The 19,987-nt window shown below is 31.1% G+C and overlaps 1 protein-coding gene across 9 annotated transcripts in view; it reads left to right on the top strand.

Moving 5' to 3' along the window:
• Positions 1-19,987, top strand: part of LOC132738658 (PDZ and LIM domain protein Zasp-like) — a 46,962-nt gene that overhangs the window by 15,693 nt on the left and 11,282 nt on the right. For 4 of the 9 annotated variants that reach the window (XM_060726563.1, XM_060726274.1, XM_060726853.1 and 1 more), the window contains exons 1-3: positions 4,178-4,418; positions 18,648-18,796; positions 19,288-19,378. In XM_060726563.1, coding sequence (XP_060582546.1) covers positions 4,314-4,418; positions 18,648-18,796; positions 19,288-19,378 — 345 coding nt within the window. In that variant the 5' untranslated portion in view covers positions 4,178-4,313. Of the gene's footprint in view, positions 1-4,177; positions 4,419-15,331; positions 15,522-18,647; positions 18,797-19,287; positions 19,379-19,987 lie in introns of those variants that run through there. The other 5 variants (XM_060726637.1, XM_060726780.1, XM_060726343.1 and 2 more) reach the window with 4 other exon arrangements.

Below are 19,987 nucleotides of genomic sequence, written 5' to 3'. Positions count from 1 at the left end.
GGTAATAATAACTTGAATCATTTCCAGAAAATCAACAAAAAGTTGTCTCCCTTTCACTACGTTCTTCAAATTTCTATTGAATACGCAGAAATAAAGTGTTTGTCTGGTTAAAATTAACATGCCCTGTTTACAACAATTTAGTGCTTGATTAAAAGTTTTTACTTTGTAAATTAGCCAAACATTTATGTGACTATCGTAAAATTTATTATGTACTTTTTGTAACACTTCCATTTTTATGTGTTAATGAATGTGTACTGGTTATATAATGCTCATGCTATTTTATGCCAAATGATGATTATGTTATATTATGTTTAGTTTATACAAACCTATTTGAGTTCGATTGTGTTGGAAGCTATAAGCTTATTTTGACACCCTCGAATCCGTTCCTGGAACCAACCAGTACTAAGCAATGAATGTAAAGTTTCTTGCTCAAGGAAACAACGGCTTGCCCCACGCGGTCAGCAACCGATGCGTTAACCACTCGGCCACGCCGCCACTATATTATGCGTATTATGTTTTATTACGGTTCTGCGATTAAATACTTATGGGATAACATACATGGGAATTAAACACATATGAGATAAACACATGGGATAGGAACACATGGGAATTAAACCCAAATGCTTAAATATCAAGCATTTGAACTCGACAATAACTAAAAAAGATGCGTTAACAAAAATTAGATATTTCAATTATAAGTTTTCTTGTCTTTTAAAAGAAACACTTTGAAGAAAAAAATATTTACAGTCAATGCTGCTCTCTCTAAATATCTTACATGATTTAAATCCATAATTAAAACGTTATAAAACACAGATTTGCCTTGTCTTCACGGATAAATTCTTCTGTATTAAAGGCCCATTATGACCAATTAATGTTTTCATTTTTATTTCTCAAAAGCTATTCATTTTTGGTGTCCTGTTAGGTGTTTCTTTTGGGTTTTTTTTAATATTCGTTGACCAATTATCTGAGCATTTGTTGCTTCCTTTGCTTTCTGGCAGTTATGATACAGATAAAGTTAATAAGTATTTTGTATGGATGTCAAAATATTACTTTGTTTACATTTTGCTACTTTAATGACAAATAATTCAATATTCAGCACTACTTTTTTAGACGATTAACATCTAACATGCTTAAAAATAATTATTTAAACATTATAAGACTATGTTTGCCCATTTCACAGAAGCCAAAAATATTTGTTTCTGGGGCATAATGTGCCTTTAACGAGGCTTATGTTCGTTTAGATCATTTTTTCTCCACTTGTACAGCTTAAAGCTGCATGCCTCCAGATGAGGCAAAATATTTCAAGAAAATGAAACTTGAGAAAAATGTATTGAGAATTTAAGAAAAGTAAAAAATAATAATTTATAAGTAATAATTTTCATGTTATTTGAGATAAATGGCCGATTTTGCAGAATCTTTCACCATATTTCTACTGAGTAAGTAACGCAGTTAGGGCTATTTTTGCATATTTTGACCTCTTTTTAGCAATTTACATGGATTGCAAGTGCCGTTAACAATGTGTATACTATTTTCTTTGTTCACTTCACAATATTTTACTTTCTTTTACATTTTCAAAATTTTCATGAAAATAAGCAGGAATCTGGAGGCATGCTGCTTTGATATTTCTGTAACATCACTAACTAACATCATAACGCAACATTTATCTAATAATAATAGATGTTTACGTGTTGTTTACTTGCTCCAGAAAGTTCCGTGGCATTGACAGCGAGAAAAAAACAACAATATTCTATTTACTGTTATATTGTGTTTATAATGTGCTATATTATTTTCTGATAATCTTAACAACAGTTATAAACTGAGTTTGTCATGAAACGAATTATGTGTAATTATATGCATTATTTAAGTTTTAGTTGTCGTTTTTATTTTGTTATTATATGCATTGTCAAGTTTTAGTTGTCGTATTTATTTATTTATTATTTTCAAAGTTATGTGCTGCCATGAACATAACATAACAAAGACTTTATTCATTAAAAAATGAGAAAATATTAGTCTTATTCTTTAAACATGTTCAACATCGTATCATGAAATACACATACATATCAAATATATACAATTAATAAGAAAAATGAGTAACCACGTGATGAACTTTCATGCACATATGCGAGGTAAAGGAGTGCAAGGAACATATGTTACATAAAAAAATAAAGAAGAATAATTATTTAACACCTACATTATGTTCTTAATATTTTTTCAGCGAAAACACAAACATTATTTAAAATGGTTTCAACTTCAGATGTGAATAGCTGTACAAGATAAAAAAAATACATGTTTGGTTAACTCCAGCATAGTCTAAATATACAAGGCCTCCGTTTATGAATTGGAGTGTGGTGATGGAAATGATACGTTAGACAGGTGGTGACATTTTCAATTTCGGGTTTTCTTTCGCAAATTTCCACAATTTGGGGTTTTTTAAAATTTGGTGAAACTCTTGAATTTTAAAATTTTCGTAAATTTTTATGAACTTTGAAATAGTAAATTTTCGGGGAATTCAGAAATTTTTGAAAAAGTGAATTCACGAAGTTCAAATTGTGAATTTACGATGATGAAATGGGGAACTCTTTTGAATTTTTGAAAATTTCCCAAACCCGGTTTTTTCGAAAAACGGGTGTCTCAGATTTTGGTTTTTTATTATTTAATTTAAACATTTTATTAAACCCGGGGGCTTTTAAAAAATTTTCCCTTTTTAAAAATTAAATATTTCAAACTTTTTTTTATGGAAAGGGGCTTATAAAGCAAACAATTTAAAAAACCCAAAACTTTTAAGAAGGGCCGGGGGTAAAATGTCGATAGGGCTTATACCATTTACCCTTCAAATGTCAAGGACAAAGCCACCAGTATTGTGTCAAAAGATGCTTAATATATCAGGACAGTTGTCTGAATTATCAGAATACAAATCTAGGGGTCTCGACTCCGAGTAAAACTAATACTAGTAATAAGTTTTTCGGATGAGACTTTCGAAAATGAAAATCCATGTAATGGTGCCGTTGTTGTACACCTTACAAGTACAAATAAAAGTTGTTCATGTTAGAATTGATGAAAATGTCGATATCCGTAGCAATTATCTAAAAAAAGTCTTCAGGAGCGAGTCGCCTATCTTTATTTTCGGAGGCAACTACAAATATTTATAAACGTACGTATATCAAACTTAAGGCTTCAGTTTTAAGTGTGTGAGAACGACACTAGACATTCAGCAAAATATTTGGTAAAGTCTGAATGTATACTGAATGTCCTGCTAGCAGAAAGTTAGGTAAAATTTCAACGTCCTGCCGGATGTTCTGCCTGCAGAAGATTCGATAAAATTAAATGTTCTGCTGAATGTCTAATATCAAATTTCCGTTTAGTTTTTTCCGGGCTTCTCAATTTTTTGGAGTTTTATATTTTACCCCCTTTAAAAAAATTTAAGGGCCTTCCCATGGGGGGACCCCAAAAAAAATAAATTTAAAAATTTTCTTTTATTTATTTATGGTTTTCATTTTACTCCATTTTGATTTTACGTTTTTTTGGGCAGATGTTTTAAAATTTTTACCTACATAGATTTTTTATGGCCATTTAAAACTTTTCAGCAACCTGTAGGGAAATTCTTGTATATATTTCCGTACCCCTTTAAGGGGAAACCCCAAACTCGCGTTTCAAAACTCTGATTTGATCTGCTTTAAATTACTTAGACAAGTAAGGCCCGGGAAAAACAAAATCGTTTTACCTTTTGTTTTATTTTCTGCTGGTTTTATTTGGCCAAAGTTTTTTTCCAGAAAAAAAACCCAGATATGATTTAAAAACATTTAAAATAGTGTGTCCCTTTGCATTTTGTAACCTTTCAATCAATCAATCAATTCCCAAACAATCAAAAAAATATAAAAAAATCAAAATTACCCCCATCAAATTTTATTTTTGTTAAAATATATTTTTTTTGCTTTAATTTTTAAATGTTTTTTTTGGTGTTGCAGAAATGATCATGTATAAGAGTTTTATTTAAGGGACTTTCATTTAAAAGATTTTTCCTGCAAAAAAAAAAATTGTTCTTTTTTTCGCTGGGTTTCCCCGGGGGAAATTTTTTGGCTAATATAAAACCTATACGCTTTCAATCACCTCCGCCACATGACTATCATTATGAAAGTTCTATATTGTCTGTAGTTATACAGGTAATATTCCCATTGATTCACATACAGAAGTATTTGTTGTACTGAGCATATTCTCTCTACCAACGCTCTGTTCACCGCCTCGTTTCGAACGCTTGTTTCGTTCCGGCCGATATAGTGTTACATCTTTTATTCTTGTAGGATGGCATAATAAGAATGTCCCTTGTGCAGGTGCGACTAGCCCGGGACTGCATGCAGACCGCATGGGGGTTCCGGCTGCAGGGAGGAAAGGATTTAAACCAGCCACTTACGGTACAACGTGTAAGTATTGCTTTTATTTCACCCTGTAGATGAGATACCGCAGTTCGCCTGCCAAATATAGTCACCACTCTTGTATCAATGGAACCTATCGCAGAATAGTTGTTCAGTTGTCGGTAGCAATTCTAATAAATGTAAACTTCTTATACCTTACCTCTGTTTTCCTCATTACTTCCATGTAACATCGAGTTTTCCGTGCTCAAGGGAGCTTTAAGCAAGGCTAGTGTCAAGGTGTTATAATTTTTCGAGCCTGGAGTTAATTTTCTAGTGCCGGTAGGTGTACATTTAACTCATTCATTTTAATAAGATATTTTGGGCACGGGTTCAGGAATTTAAACATGCTATAAATAGATTGTATTTTTGGATTGTTTCTGCTGATGTAGATGTTTTAACGCAATAAACAGCAGAGAAAAGCTGTGAGTGCAGATATTTTTCATATATTTATCTTACTAATAATAGATTCTTTTAGATTATGCCAGTCACTCGTGCCGTTTATTTATTTTTGTAACCCCAAGCACGATAACACGTCTCGGTGTACGGGCAAGGCAAATTTTTGTCTGGAACCAATTAACCCTCATTACCAAAAGTAATAATAGCCAAAGATTGTTAATCGTCATAATTTGTCGGATTTCTACATTTCTACGGGGCTCAATTATAAAAGAATAATTCAAAGATTAAAAATGTGTTTGAATTGAAAATGAAGCCCGTATTTTGTAACTGAAAGATGGTCTTGTTTTACTTAGCTCATATCGTTGCATAATTGATAAATGAGTAGTTCATCATAATGTAGGTCTAGAAAAGGGGTGCATTAGACCCGCAGTAGTGTCGGAAAGTAAACAATATCAAGCGTTTGTTAATAGCAGGTGCGCGACAGATTGATCATTTTCAGTAGATGATTTTTAAATAATGAATGATTGTTTTTTTGTGATTTGCAGATACCGGTATTCTATAGTTCTTGTGCTGAATGTAGGTGTAGCTCGTATTAGTTTTTATAACATTTAGGCACTGCTCTGTCAATCATGATAGTATTAACATAAAATCTTGCAGCTATTGTCTGCTATAATACGTTTTTGTAATTAGATACATGTGTTTTCAATAAAGACACATTTTTTAATATAGCGAAGGTTATGTAATGACTGAGAGCAACAATAATATGTTGGATGATGTTCTTCTTCATGTTGTTTGTGTCGTTGTTATAATGATAATAATGACGATGATGGTGATGATGATGATTTTGAAATTGTTGTTGTCGCTGTTGCTATTGTTGTTGATGATGATAATGATGATGATAATGGTGCTGTTGTTCTTCTTTATATTGTTCGTGTGGTGGTTGCTATTATTGTTGTTGTTGTTGTTAATGATGATGATGATGACGATGAAATCTTTTTCGTAGATAAGTGAAATCTCATCTTAAATTACGGGGGTGTTCTTCACAAGAGTGTATATCCCAATGATCTAATAATATACAAAGCGATGGGTTGTTAGCAAGGGGCTTATCAATATAGACAGAAACGTTATATTTATCTATACAATAAAGTCACACAATTAACTATCGGCAGACTTTGATCCTGTAATATCTTTATACATGTTTAATACGTTTGAACTTACATTGATATTTTTCCAAATGTATTCTCTAACGACATAAAAATATTTTCAAATTTCATTACATTTAATTATATATACCTGTTACGTTTGGAATGTTTTATACATGAAGTTTAGCATTCCATCACATCCACAAAGGTAGAAAAGATTGAGTCAGGTTAAGATAATCCAGAAATCGAGACTGGAAGCAAAAAACCCCTCACGTAAATAGATAAGAAACCATTTCCAGAACTAACTGTTGAGTTTTATTTGATTTTTTCATTTTACTTTTTTTGATGTTTTTATCTAGAGTGAGGGATTGATTGTCGGTTTCGATTTCTTTAATTCTACTAAAAATGAATCGAACGAATGTTTTGAAATACCTGTTGAAAAGTATAGTAACGAGATATGTACATTGTATTATCATTGAAATTTTCAGTAAGAGTATAGGTAACATACATGTATATAAGTTCCTCCAACATATTCAAAAAATAAAGTTAAATATTCTGCACTCCCATTTAGATTCCTATGATAATTTAGAAATCAGAATGTTTTATTGGAAATGTACAAATATTCACTTTCGAGAAGGAAAACTTCTACAAACATAATCATAAGGAGTACAAATATTTTGTAAAATTTCATAGGATATTGTCTAGTATTGAACTACGATCGCCGAAATCCACTTTTTTATTATCGTTAATTCTTTCTCTGTTGTAGAAAACAGTTCTAAGTAGCCAGAAAGTAATATAAATATATTTACCAAAAACTTTCATAAAGAGTATGTCTCGTCTGACAAAAGACTACTGTAGTCTTTCTTTGCTTTAGATCTAACTTCAATTTAAGTTTGTTGTAACTTTATTCTAATATTAGATAAATGATATTAGATTAAAGGGACTCCATTTAGGTTTCTTTACATGACTAGACTTGAATTATTTTCCGAGATTAATGACACATTTAATGTGGATCTAAACCAATAATTGTGTGCAAAATTTCAGATCACTTGCTTTCTTCGTTACCCCAGAATAATTATTCTTATTGTGAAAAATACTCAAAATTGAAAAGCGTTCACTTAAATTGGGCTAAGAATTGCGCAAAGATACAATGTAAATTTCTTAGTTATCTTTTGCATTTATTTCTGTTTTAAAGTCTCCGGTTGATCTATGTAAGATTTTCAAATGTTATGTTTTTAAGCTTTTTGATCTCAGCCGAGTTCCTTTAAAGCGACACTTGTATGAAATGAAGCGATTCAAGTACAAATAGGTTACGTATGCGGTCATTCGTTTCTGTGACGATTTTGTTGAACATAATACAAAAAATGTATATTTATTGTCATTCGCCCTTCACCTCTGTGTCAAAAGATATATGTGTGAAAAAGTTGGCAGTTACATGCGGAAAACAAATAAGCAAGTACTTGAGCAGAATTTAGAAACACTTATGGATAACCAACTGCCAACAAGTAGATGTCTTCAACAGTGGTAAAATTGGTGATAACTCATTGTAAAAAAAAACAATCATGTATTATAAAAATATCCTGAGAGCAGACTTTGCTGAATATAATTTGTACATGTGGGAGAAGCAATATTATGTCGTATGTTTTCAAATAAATGACCAAGTCTTAGTTTAGCAGATGACTTACGATAGTGTTAGTAACACAGTTACAAACTTAGGAACAATTTTCGGCACATAAACATTATTTCATCCGCACCCTTACGTACTGTTTTCCTTTCGTGATTGATATATATGTGCATGTATCGTAAACTAAATGCAAATTAAAATTCATAATGTAACTTTCATTCTATTAAAGAAATGTTTATTATTATGATGTACGTCTAACAGCTTAGAGATTTCAGCTATTTTTATATAAATCTTATTGAATTGCAATTTCTTCTTACCTTGATTTTCAAATCGTGAGTCTCATGGAGGAAATATCTATTTTTAGCACATAGATGTCTGCGTCTATTTTCTACCTCTCGCATCAAAAGTATTAGACGTTAATTGATGAGGTATTTTCAATTAGGAGATAAGGACAGTGTAATTCCATTTTCCAAATGGCAAGCTTGTGCTGTGCTAGGGAATACTTTCACGAAATAAAGGTCAAAAGGTCTTCGAATAAACCATTCGTAGTAGTTTTACAATAATCAAGGAATCATCGTCACTGGTCAGAGTACACGGGTGTGCAAGTTGGCCTGGCTCTATACTGGTAACAAGGGCTGTGCACTTTCGGCTCTAGTAGGCGTTAGTAAATATCTAATAATGAAGGTGGTACTGATTAAAATGGCACTTGAATATAGTTGTAAGGGAATGTTTTATTCTGGTTTGGTTATTCTATATAATTTATATTTATATTAGCTTAACATGATTTAACTCTTAGACTGCTGGCCGGTATCTTATTCCAACTATGCGACAAACCAAGAAAGCCGGAACATCTCTGCAGTCTTATTATGTTCTGCACTCTTCGCTATTCAGGCAGCACATATTTTGAAACATTCCGAAAAAAAAATAGTATGTCCAGAATTAAAAGATGGACAAGTCATTTTCAGATGTTTAGCAAATTAAGGAGAAGTCTAATGCAAGATACTTTACTTGATTGTCTCCTGGTTTTTAGTTTTCCATAGCTTTTTAGGGATAGCATATGTAATCCATGTGTGGATGGTTCGATCCCTGGGAGAAGGAAAATTTCTCCGTGGCAATTGATCTCGGACATTGAGTCTAATGGTCATTTGTGTGTCACCACTGATTCAGAAATCATTTCGGATTAGTAGTAGGTCACTTGCGAGCGAAGAAAATTGTTATTACTGGTTAGTTGTCTAGGAAAGTTGGTTAGGTGGACTGACCGCCGAGATATTACCGAAAAATGTGTAAAATCGTAGTAAATACCAACCAGATTAAACAAACAAAACAAACAAAATTCTAATCTAAAGCTGCATGCCTCAAATATATTTCAAGAAAATCAACCTTAAATAATACACTAATATTTTTCAAGAAAAGTGAAAATATTCACAAGAAATAATTTACATGTTATATGCAATTTATAAATGATTTTGCAGTATTTATCACCATAGTTTTACGTGAGTAAAGCAGGCGCAGTAAGGTTTAAAGAAAAAATTCTCACCTATTTTTGGTAATTTTCTTAGATTTAAAGTGCCATCTGCAATGTGTTAATACTTTCTTAATTTATTTGACATAACTTTACTTTTAAATATATTTTAAAAATGTACATGAAAATTAACATTTATTATGTGTACAACGAACAGTCATCATCACATTCTTTACGTTCAGAAATAAATTTTGTCTTTGAACTAAAGCCAATTTTCAAACGTTAGAAGAATTTAAATTCATGTATGTGTGTGGCCTTGTGAAGTCTTAAGTTCATTTTACCGACAATTTATTGTTCAAATAAAAAAGAAAACTACAAATGAAACTTAGGTCTAAAATTCTTTATTCATGTTTTCAGTATGAAAGTCAAAATCGTTGTATGTTCTTGAAGCATTTCTAAACTACTTATTAAAATTGCGCGGGAGAAATGTTAAACGTTTTAAAGAAAACATTTTCTTGCACACCAAAACGATATTTTTCATATGTTTTCTTTATATATTTTCACCTTATTATAACATCCAGATCATATGTTCAAGAAATCTGTAGGCCATATTAACTTATTATTTACGTAACCTCGTAGGCAGTCTGTCAAAACAATGAAATCATAAATGTATCTGCTATGCAAAACTGTGTAGGTGCATATCGTACGAGTAACACGTTGTAAATATTACTATGTTAAGCGTAATAGATACTCGTAAATTCTAAAAATTGAGTACTTATTGTGTATATCAAGCTATCGAACTTACTTCTCTGATGGAAACAATATGCCAAGGTTTGTCTGAACGTCTAAATGCATTAACTGTATCATAACATCAATAGATTTACGTACTGATAAGCCCCGCCGATATGTAACCACTATTCTTTCTTAGCCGATCCTATCTTCTTGCGTATATACCAGAAATATGCAACGCTTAATTACGTACCTGTGGCAAAATAAGAATACAGAATACGACCTACTAGAAGGTCACCATTTTCTGTAAATGAAGGAAATAGCTAGCTTAATACATGGTATTTGTTATTCACCCGAGTTCTATTCTGTTAGACGCGTATACAATTCAACTGTAAAAATAATTCAAAGCACAGACAGAAATGACCTTGAAATCAATCAATCAGGGATCAGTTATTGCATAACGATTTCATCTTTATTAGAATATTTATATACCTATCCAAATGTGTATGCATTCCAGGGGAATTATACCAGAATTTTATTAGAATTTGATGTAACATGCACAATAATTACCTGAAAACACAACACACAAGCGCCAGAAGTGTTGAAGGCATGCGTGCAGGTAATTGTTTCATGTCTAATTCGGAAAATTTGTTCGTTAAAAGAAAAGTTTTGATATCATGATCTCTTTGGGGAGTTTAAGTGTGTTTCTTCTTTTAATGTAAGAAGATGATATAATCGAAAGGATACCTTACTTTGTTTTGGAGATTATTGTATTATTTATTCATAAAAATGGGATCTGTATTTCAAAGTAGTTAATTATGAAATTTGCTATGAAATCGCGACGGGAGTAACTTTTTAATTGAATATATAAAAATATATATAATCATGTATAAGAAAAGATCATTTTATAAGATTGAAAAACATTGCTCAACACAGAAGTTCTGAGAAAAAATATGGTCTAAATGTTAGATATAAAAAAGATTGTTCTCTTAGCTTCTAACAAGTGACCTTGAAAACAAGGAAGCGTATGTAAGATCTTTTACAACGACATGAAAATATTGAAAACAAATATCATATTTCTGGTCATTTGTCGGGTTAAGTGGGGTTTTTTTTTATAAATTTTACATGAAAACAACTGTTATACGATTTAAAGTGCTCATTTTTTTTTTAATTTCGTAAACAAAAAAAAAATGGAAATGCTCTAAAACACCATTTATATCTAAGGGTGTTAATTCAATAAGTTAACTAAGATTCCATACAAATTTCAGTTAGTTCACATTTTTCCGTGGTCTTGATAAAAAGAAATGTAAATGAAGCAAAAATAACCGCATGTCTGTTTTGAAATATTTAGAACAAAGTATTTCAAATATTCTGAAAATGAGATTTATTATAGATGATTTAGGTATTTAGGTTGATAGCTATCAAGGGTGGATCATATATAAACATGACAGTTTGTTGGATTACCTTCTGCTTTCTTTATTGCTTTTGTTTAAAAGCGTTGTTTTTTTCTGACACACAATTATTAAAGAATTATTGTAGCTGCAAGGATTTTACATGGATTATAAATGATATATTTAAGAATTGTTCCGTTGAAACATTTTCAAGGTAAAAGAAACAATTATAGTGACATAATACGATATTCTGAAACGGTCTCAATGGCTTTCCATAGTTTTGAGTTTATGTTGTAAAGTTATCTTACTAATGATGCTAATCAAATTCGAGACACGGAACCTGCCAAAGCTAAAAATATGCCGGAATTGTTTTATTTTGAGAAGACGTTTTAAAAATAAGAGTACTATTTCTGAGCAGTTAGCTATTCAACATTTCATTCTGCGGAGGAAACTATATTCGTTTACATTTTCCAGATTAAGCTATTTAAAATTTCAAAAATGCATTTTGAGAAACAGAAATATACCACAAAATTGCAAAATAGACAATGTTATATTAACGCAATAAACGAAAATAGGAAGCACATTATTTAGGAATATATACACAAAATTGTAAAAATAAGTTCAGAAAAATTGCAGTCAGAAACTATTTTAAAGGTAGGTCTAATCATACATCGAAAAAGTGTAAGTGCGAAAATAAATACATGTGTATTAATGTGCAAATTCATACATAGAATACGTGTTAGAGCGCACAAAATATGCATCAAATACGAATAAATGTTAAAGTAAATACATAGAAAACGTGTAAGTGATCAAAATCATATATCGAATACATGTGAGTTTGCAAATACATTTATCAACATAGCGTAAAGAAAAGATAAAATATTGTAAACATCGAATTCGTAAGAATTATAAATTAGTAAGTAATTAGTAAGAAAAGGTAAACTCTTTATGCAATTATGCAAGGTTGGATACAAATCTCATTGCTTATGAAATCAGAATTGAATCAAAATTGCCCACGCAATCAACTATAAGCCTTGTTATATGAGGATGGAAAGATTGGAAAAGAGGATGCATGTTTATATAGCATAAGGACATTATCTCTCCATTGTTGATACAAAAGCCTCGGAATATTTTGGCTCAGACAACTTATGTGTACAGGAACCTTCGTTACATTGTTTACAACATCGTTCTGAATCAAGTCTCGTGTTATATCAGAGACTGTGAGTTAGTGGTTAGCCGCTCACCATTGTTGGTCCGAAACCTGATCGTGATGTTGAAATATTGCATGTAGGGATTCTATCTAGTGACTCTTGTGTGTGACACTTTGCAAGGAATGGGTTCTTAGGTCATCTTTTATCAATAAAGAAGAAACTTGTCATAAGGCCTCAGTGAGTTTAAAAACGAAATCTACCCCAAAATTGTATCAATTTTCTTTAGTTTCAAATGTGATCCTTGTAAACAAATGTGTTTCTTTTTCTATTTCCTATAAAGCCATAAATATATATCATTAGAAAAACTTAAAATTGCGTCCGATTGACTTCAATGGTGTTGATCCAAATTTAATTCAAAACAAAAGTATGTAAAGAATTTTGCTTATACACGTGCAATGCGTCAATTCATCTTAATTTCCGCAATTTCCTCCTGCATGTAAGAACAACTTTTTCGAGCGACTTTTCATTTTGAGAATGCTAATTTCTTTTCTTCTTTTTCTTTTTTTTCAATGAACCCCAGGATCCCCCGGATTCAGGTGTTTTCCCAATGAAACATGTTCCACCACTTGATTGACATTTTATCTAAATTTATAGCAGTTAAAGCAGCTGTTAGCAATCATACAGGAATGCATTTAGTTTTAGGTGCCCTTGTTTATTGCTTTTATATCGCTCCAAACAGGTATGAGTTTAATTGTGCTAATAATGTTTAATTGTGTTTTGAAGTTTTATAAAACGGTATTTTCTGGTCTAAAAGGTTATGTTTTAATTGTATAACCATGGTGATTTTAACTTTTGAAAATTGCACTTAAGCTTAATTTTCAAAAACCATCTGCTGTAAAGTTACCACAATTGATACTTTAAGGTTCACAGTCACATGATCAGCCTTTGTTCTTGCATAAACCACACCAGGATAAGATAAAATAGTGCAATATTTTACACAAATTATCAATTATATTAAATCAATTATACATTTGTATCAATAAAATAATGTGAAACAATAACATAATTTGTTGAAAAACAGAAAGGTTTAGACCATAAAAATTCAAACAAATATAAAAATATGCTAATGTGTTAAATGATGTTACTAAACAGTTGAACCCCCGACATGTGTTCAAATGGCAACAAATATTCTTAAGGCATGTATGCAAGCAAAGCAAACATCTGTTTCGATGAAACGTTTTTTAAAATCTACACATTATTCTAGCAGCTCAATAAAAACTCTTTTTAAAAAATGAACGAAATACGTATTTAGAAACAAATGTGAAGAAGGAATACCTGGATGGTATCGGAAACAAAAAGCATTGACTAAGGGTTCAAAAGAGGATGTGAAATGTGCAACAACTCCCACGCTCAATATTCAACACTTCACGTAATAGAGTCTATGATCCCGGAGAATAAATAAAATACAACTACACTAAGATGAAAAACTATACTAGCATCTACAACTAATATAAATTTTAAGGCAATTCTTAGAACTAATTAAAGTAAGATACTTTGACATTACTTTCAATCATGTACAGAAACGTGTTTATATATGTTGATATGTGGAAATTTGTGAGAAACCATCATTTACCTGTAGACGATTTGGAGTTTATTTTAGAACAAGTGTTGGAACAGGTTTATGATGCATGTATATATATGTTACATTTATAATCAGTGAAATTCTGACTGATGTACACATCGCTATGGAAAATAAATTAGAAACAGCTGTGATTAGCAATAACACATTCCTTAATGAAGTTGATAGAAACTGAGTTAGAGAGAGATTAAACTATGGATTTTCACTGATTACTAAGTAAAAGAAATTTGAAAAAAAAAATGTTCGGGATCACACATTATTTTGAAAAAAAAACATGTAAATTATACAATTTAGATGTATTTTAGACCAAATTTTTTAATGTTCTCACGCAGCTTGGAGTATGAACCTTAATTGAGTAAGAACAGAAATATTTAACATATGTTTAAATGCAACGGTTTCAAATAAGCGATGTGATATATGATATGTAGCGGCATTTAAAAAACCAAATAAGGGAATTTGGAAAGACGAATCCGTTTTCCGGAGAACAATCTCATCAAGTTTTGATATTTTTATTTTTAAAATATGACGGTTTATAGATTTTTATATTGATTTTAATATTAGAAAAAAAGATATAAGAAGCAAAAATAAAATTTGAATAAAAAAAACATAATATTTCAGCCTAATGTTTATGCCAAGTGCAATTTATTGACATACTCCAAACGGTAAAATTTAACATAAGACGTGTACAAACGTAACAGAAAAGTCAAATGTTGAATAAATTATGGTCAGTTAGTCACCCAAAAATATAAAAAGATGAACAATATTACAAGTATAATGATATTCTTTTTATTTACCGGTAACCAAGCGAGTCTGCGAGTTTACAATATGTTCATTTTGAGAATGTTTGGCAACCTTTAGAGGTCAACTATTTCATAACTTATCTATTTATTCTAAGCACATATGTTGTTTTCAATACTAGTTGTGTATGTTTTATGCATCATTTTGACAGATATTTGACAGGTGTTCCAAAATATGAATATGAAATCAAGTAGATCTAAAATATTAAAAATTACTATATAAGAAGCAGTGTAGAAGTTCTGATGATTTGATTGAGTATACGATTATGCCGTAGATGATTATGAAATCGACATGAAAATTTGAAATATCCAGCTTCACATTTTAGTTTGAGATTACAGTATTTTTATTTGGGTTACTACAGTAAGTTATGAATGGTATTTACTTGACATTTACAACAAGTTTGTGGTGAAAACGAGAAAACCAATTGTAAGCATACAAAATATCTTAAGCAATATTCTTCAAAAGCTACACCATACTTCAGAATAGAATATCCGGGATAAAAACAACCGTGTAGTATCATTAACAGCGAAAGCCTATGCCAAGAATAAACATAGCCTACACTTTCTGATTAGCAGGTAGATTGTTATATTTATATTGCGAATAGTTAAGACGCGAAATGATTTTGTGATTATTATAAAATAGTCGGTTATGTAGTGAGAGAGTGACCTTCTTTGTGGTTCGATTAAATCGCTCCGTTATACCATTTCACTGTGGATTATGGCAATGACGTCTAATGTACTTTTAACGTCACGACGATCTAGTGCGCCGATAACCATTCATGTACGTAAAAATATGTGACGCTGCAAATGTTTTTCGCCAATTGCTTTAAATGTTGTCTGATCGGTTATTGTTCTTTCTGAATTTAATTTCTTATTTTTGTTTTTAGGAAAATATCGGTTTATGCTTCATTGTTGTACGTTTTAATACGCATTTATTGTTTATTGAGAAACTGTATAATATTTGGCTGCTGCTTGGATATTTGGAACTTGCTTCATCTAAGATGTTTTAACCATTTCTGCCTTAGCATAGTTCCGCCAGGATCTTTATTACTGTCAAAGCTAATTTATATTCAGCAAGTGTTATTTGAATTCCGTTGAGTTTTATGCTATACTGAATACATGATAATACTCCCATCATTTGGATAAAATGTTGCTGATTACCCTCATCATTAAAGCCATCTTTCATTTGTTTTGTATATTTTTATGACCTAGTAATGCTCTATTGGGACAGCTTGTAACCGATGGAAATAAGGTAACGAAGGGTATTTATTTTCTTCACAATATTTTATCTTAAAGTAAGTGTTCACATGTGTTCTTTCTCTAATTATAACATGAAAGAGCAGCTTAGCATATTATACACTGTAAGAATGTACCTACCAAATATTTGCCCTCTAATTATTGTTTATTTATACAATAGAGCGTGAATCTCAAGCGTCTGTTACGTGGTGGGTTTTTTTCTGATAATTTCTACTTACCTTTAAATCCATAGCTTTGCCTAATGGACAAACTGTTTAAGATTTAGAATAGAAAGGTTTAGTTTTACTTGAACCATAAAATTCCATAACCAGCAATATAGAATCTGTCGGACACATGTGAAGGCTTACTTGACCTTCATAATGGCCAATTCTCCATTTGTAATGGCGTTGGACACTGTAGAGTTACTTTTGTTGCAACCTTGAAAGATTAAATGATCTCTTCGGACCTTTATATGATCTTTTGTGTCTAACAATTTTTGAATATTATTTAGAAATATTTATTCATTTTAGAAATTAGATAATTAGGGCATGAACAATCCATTTGACCAGTCTTGTTTCATCATCTTGATCTTCTATGAATATACTTTTTGGTTTTGGTAACCAATTTAGCGCAGACTATAAATTTAATTGTAAGTCATGTTTTACTTCTTGAAGAAACGAATATTCGATGATTTCTTCTAGATATTCATTTCATTTTCTGTTCTGACTTTTGTCAAAACATCATTTTTCTCTGACTGTTAGAATTCTTCTTTTTCAACTTTTATTGACATTGGATCTTTATTTATGTACATCTGCATTTATGTAATTTTATATTATGTGGCATAGATATTTTTTCGTGGATATATGTTTGGTTGCAACAATTTCTTTTCAATACTTTTACATAAATGCAACATCATTTCATTGGTAGAAGACACTTAAAGATGCCATTTGATATTGGTTTGCTATCCGATCCAAATTGTTTTAAAGTTCTTAAAACACGCACACTGATGTGAATATATTGATGTAACCTGCTCTTGACTCCGAATTTTACATGGAAGTTACAAGGAGGCAAAGGTCGGAGATTTTGCTGAGTAATATATACTGATTCAGGTTTAGTGCGGATATCCAATAGAGTTCGATCGTGCAGGAGGTATTTTAAAAAATTACATGATTAAGGATGCTACATTTTGCTCGTTGCTGTAAGTCCTCAAATTATATTCCAGTATTTGATCACCTAATTTGATAGCGCTTTTTGGATATGTTCTTTATAGTTATTCTGTGTAATGGCTTTCTCCTTGGGGAATTAATTTTGAAAAGGATGATGGTATTTTCTTAAAAGGGTAAAGATGAATTTATACTAAATTGATACTGACATTTGGCATAATATAAGTAAGTGTATATTGTGTATAGAATAAGATAAGAGAAGGTGACTTTAACGTTAGTCATTTTTTGTTGTTTTATTCTTTGAAGGCTGCGTGCCTTATTGCAGCAAAAATTTGTTTTCGTCGTCAGATTACTATTGTAAACAGGTAGGCGATTGAGAATGGGTAAATTGTTTTCTTTCAAAATTGTAGATCAGATTATATCATTCGATGTTCCTAAATGTGTTACCTGGGCATGACTCACACCTGTATCTGCATAACTTTTATCTTCGTGTTTATAAACCACATATTTTAAAAGTCAAATTCCTTTGCAAAATGCATTTCACAGACTTTCTGCGTTGTGTTATACACACAAAAAGAGCACTCATATTCTATATAATACTGTAAACTATTGTCAATCTGCCAAGGTGAATGATAAACGCGAAATACCGGGGTAACAAACAACTATTATAATAAGTAGGCTAGGATTATTATATTTAATCAAGATAATTAATCAGAAGAGAAGTATGTGAATGAAAAAAAGGAAACGTGTAAATGTTATGTACAGAAATATGTAAAAATAAATTAACTAAAGAAAGCATAACATTTGTAAGACGTAACTGTAACTTTGAAACAAAAGAAACGTTAATCTCTTAAAATGTAATCTCTATAAAAAATAAAAAGGAACGAAAAACTGCCTTTTATAAAGTTTTTTTGTAAATTACTGATAATAAGTGATTGTTGTGTAACTTATACTAAAAGCTTAAAGTTGGCAAGGCGACTTTTGTAGGGTAAGATAGTCATTATATGTTTGTGTATTGGTTTGTATGCTTTTTGGCATTTTCTATGTATTATGAATGACAAAACTGTCATTATGACTAACAGCAATATAATTTTTTAATCGAATGATTTATAAATAAGTGCTCACTGAAGTTGGTTGAACTTATGTGGTCTTATAATGAATAAAATACCGTGTGTATCTTCTGGAAAAAAAACACCCTCAGAATGGCAAACTCTTGCAGAAACACCTTGCATTTAAAGATCGGTCAATGGACCACTTTAATTTGTGTCTTTAGTTTATGCTGAATAACAATCACTTGCTTTAATGCACATAACTGTCCTATGTTGTTAATTTTACAGTTCCTTATAGTGCCCATTACCCATGGTCTACCTTAAAGATCAATCGATGGACCACTTTAATTTGTGTCTCTAGTTAATATGCTGAATAACAAATACTTACTTATGACAGTCACTTAAAAACCACTTTCTTATATAATCATTTACCAGATCCTCTTTTTTATATATTATCAGGTGTTCGCCAATACCCCATCGGAGCGTGAATTGCATAGAGGAGACGTCATTGTTGCCATCAACGGCCGTGACACAAGCAATCTCACACACAAGCAGGCACAGGATGCGATCAGTGGAGGTGGTGGGCAAATAGAATTTCTAGTACAAAGGTAAGACAATGTGTATATAAGATTCGTTGTCTTTAGCTCTGAATCATATACTCAGGTTAACAAATATTTGTAACACCGGTTGCAAAGAGATTTACTCTGAATAACTGTCGATTGAAATTGGGGAATATAACATTTATCAAAAAAGTGCACGGAATCTCTATAGAACATCCAAAACCGCAAATTTGATGGGCTGCAGTCGTAAATGAAAACTTCTGTGCACGCCCCCTAGCACCGTGCTTAAGAAGTATTCATCGTGTATACATGAAAATTGTAAATTTTAGATTTTTTTTTGTAGATAATTTGTGATAATGTCATTTTGTTTTTGCAAAAGCTTTTGAATGAAATCTGAGTCATGGATACATCATACAAAACAAACTTATACTTTTATACTCTGTTGTCCTGCTGTATTACAAATAACGGGATGTAAAAATTATACTGATTGTTGTAATAGATACTTGTAATAACCTGTTTTTTTGACTTTGTATTTATAGACCGTTTGGAAACATTACCATCAAACCGCTGACACCAGCAACTGATACCCGGGCACCGAGTCTCCCACAGTCCCCTACAAGAGCTCCACAGGTATATTTACTTATTTACATTTTTTATTCTAGTTTAAACAAGAGACACACGATTTGTGAAAATAATTTTCAATTTTGTACATTAGTTTAAAGAGATATTTTGACATAAGAAATTTTATGTAATAATATTCGAATGGTTCAGGTACCACAAAAGCTGCATGCCTCCAGATTTGAGATAATTTTTATTTAACTTAAAAATTGTTTGTTTACATTTTCTATAATTTATCATAATATATATAATTATTATCTTCCTCTGGTGGTAACGGGATAAAATGTTGGTGATATAAGATGTACGATTCTTTCAGTGCGATTGTTAAATAGTTTTTAAAAAGCAAGTGCGAATGTTACAATACATTAAAGAGACTTAATGCTTATTTAACCATACATGTTGGGTTGTTTTGTTTTTGTTTTTGCTAGATATTTTTTGGGCATACAAAACGATAAATTAAGTGAAAAGATATATTACATAATCATATTGCTCTTCTTTGTTCATGTATTTTGAAATGTTTCTGGACAGTGACATACTGCCTGCATCCATTTTTGCACTGAAAGATTTATAACTTTATTATGACGATTCGTGAATGTTAAAAAGTAATGACGCCTTAACACA

Source organism: Ruditapes philippinarum, unplaced genomic scaffold (genome assembly GCF_026571515.1).
Source record: "Ruditapes philippinarum isolate M1 unplaced genomic scaffold, ASM2657151v2 ctg324_1_1_1_1, whole genome shotgun sequence".
NCBI classification, from domain to species: domain Eukaryota; kingdom Metazoa; phylum Mollusca; class Bivalvia; order Venerida; family Veneridae; genus Ruditapes; species Ruditapes philippinarum.
The sequence above is the reverse complement of the archived record's forward strand: the minus strand, read 5'-3'. Positions and strand labels throughout refer to the sequence as shown.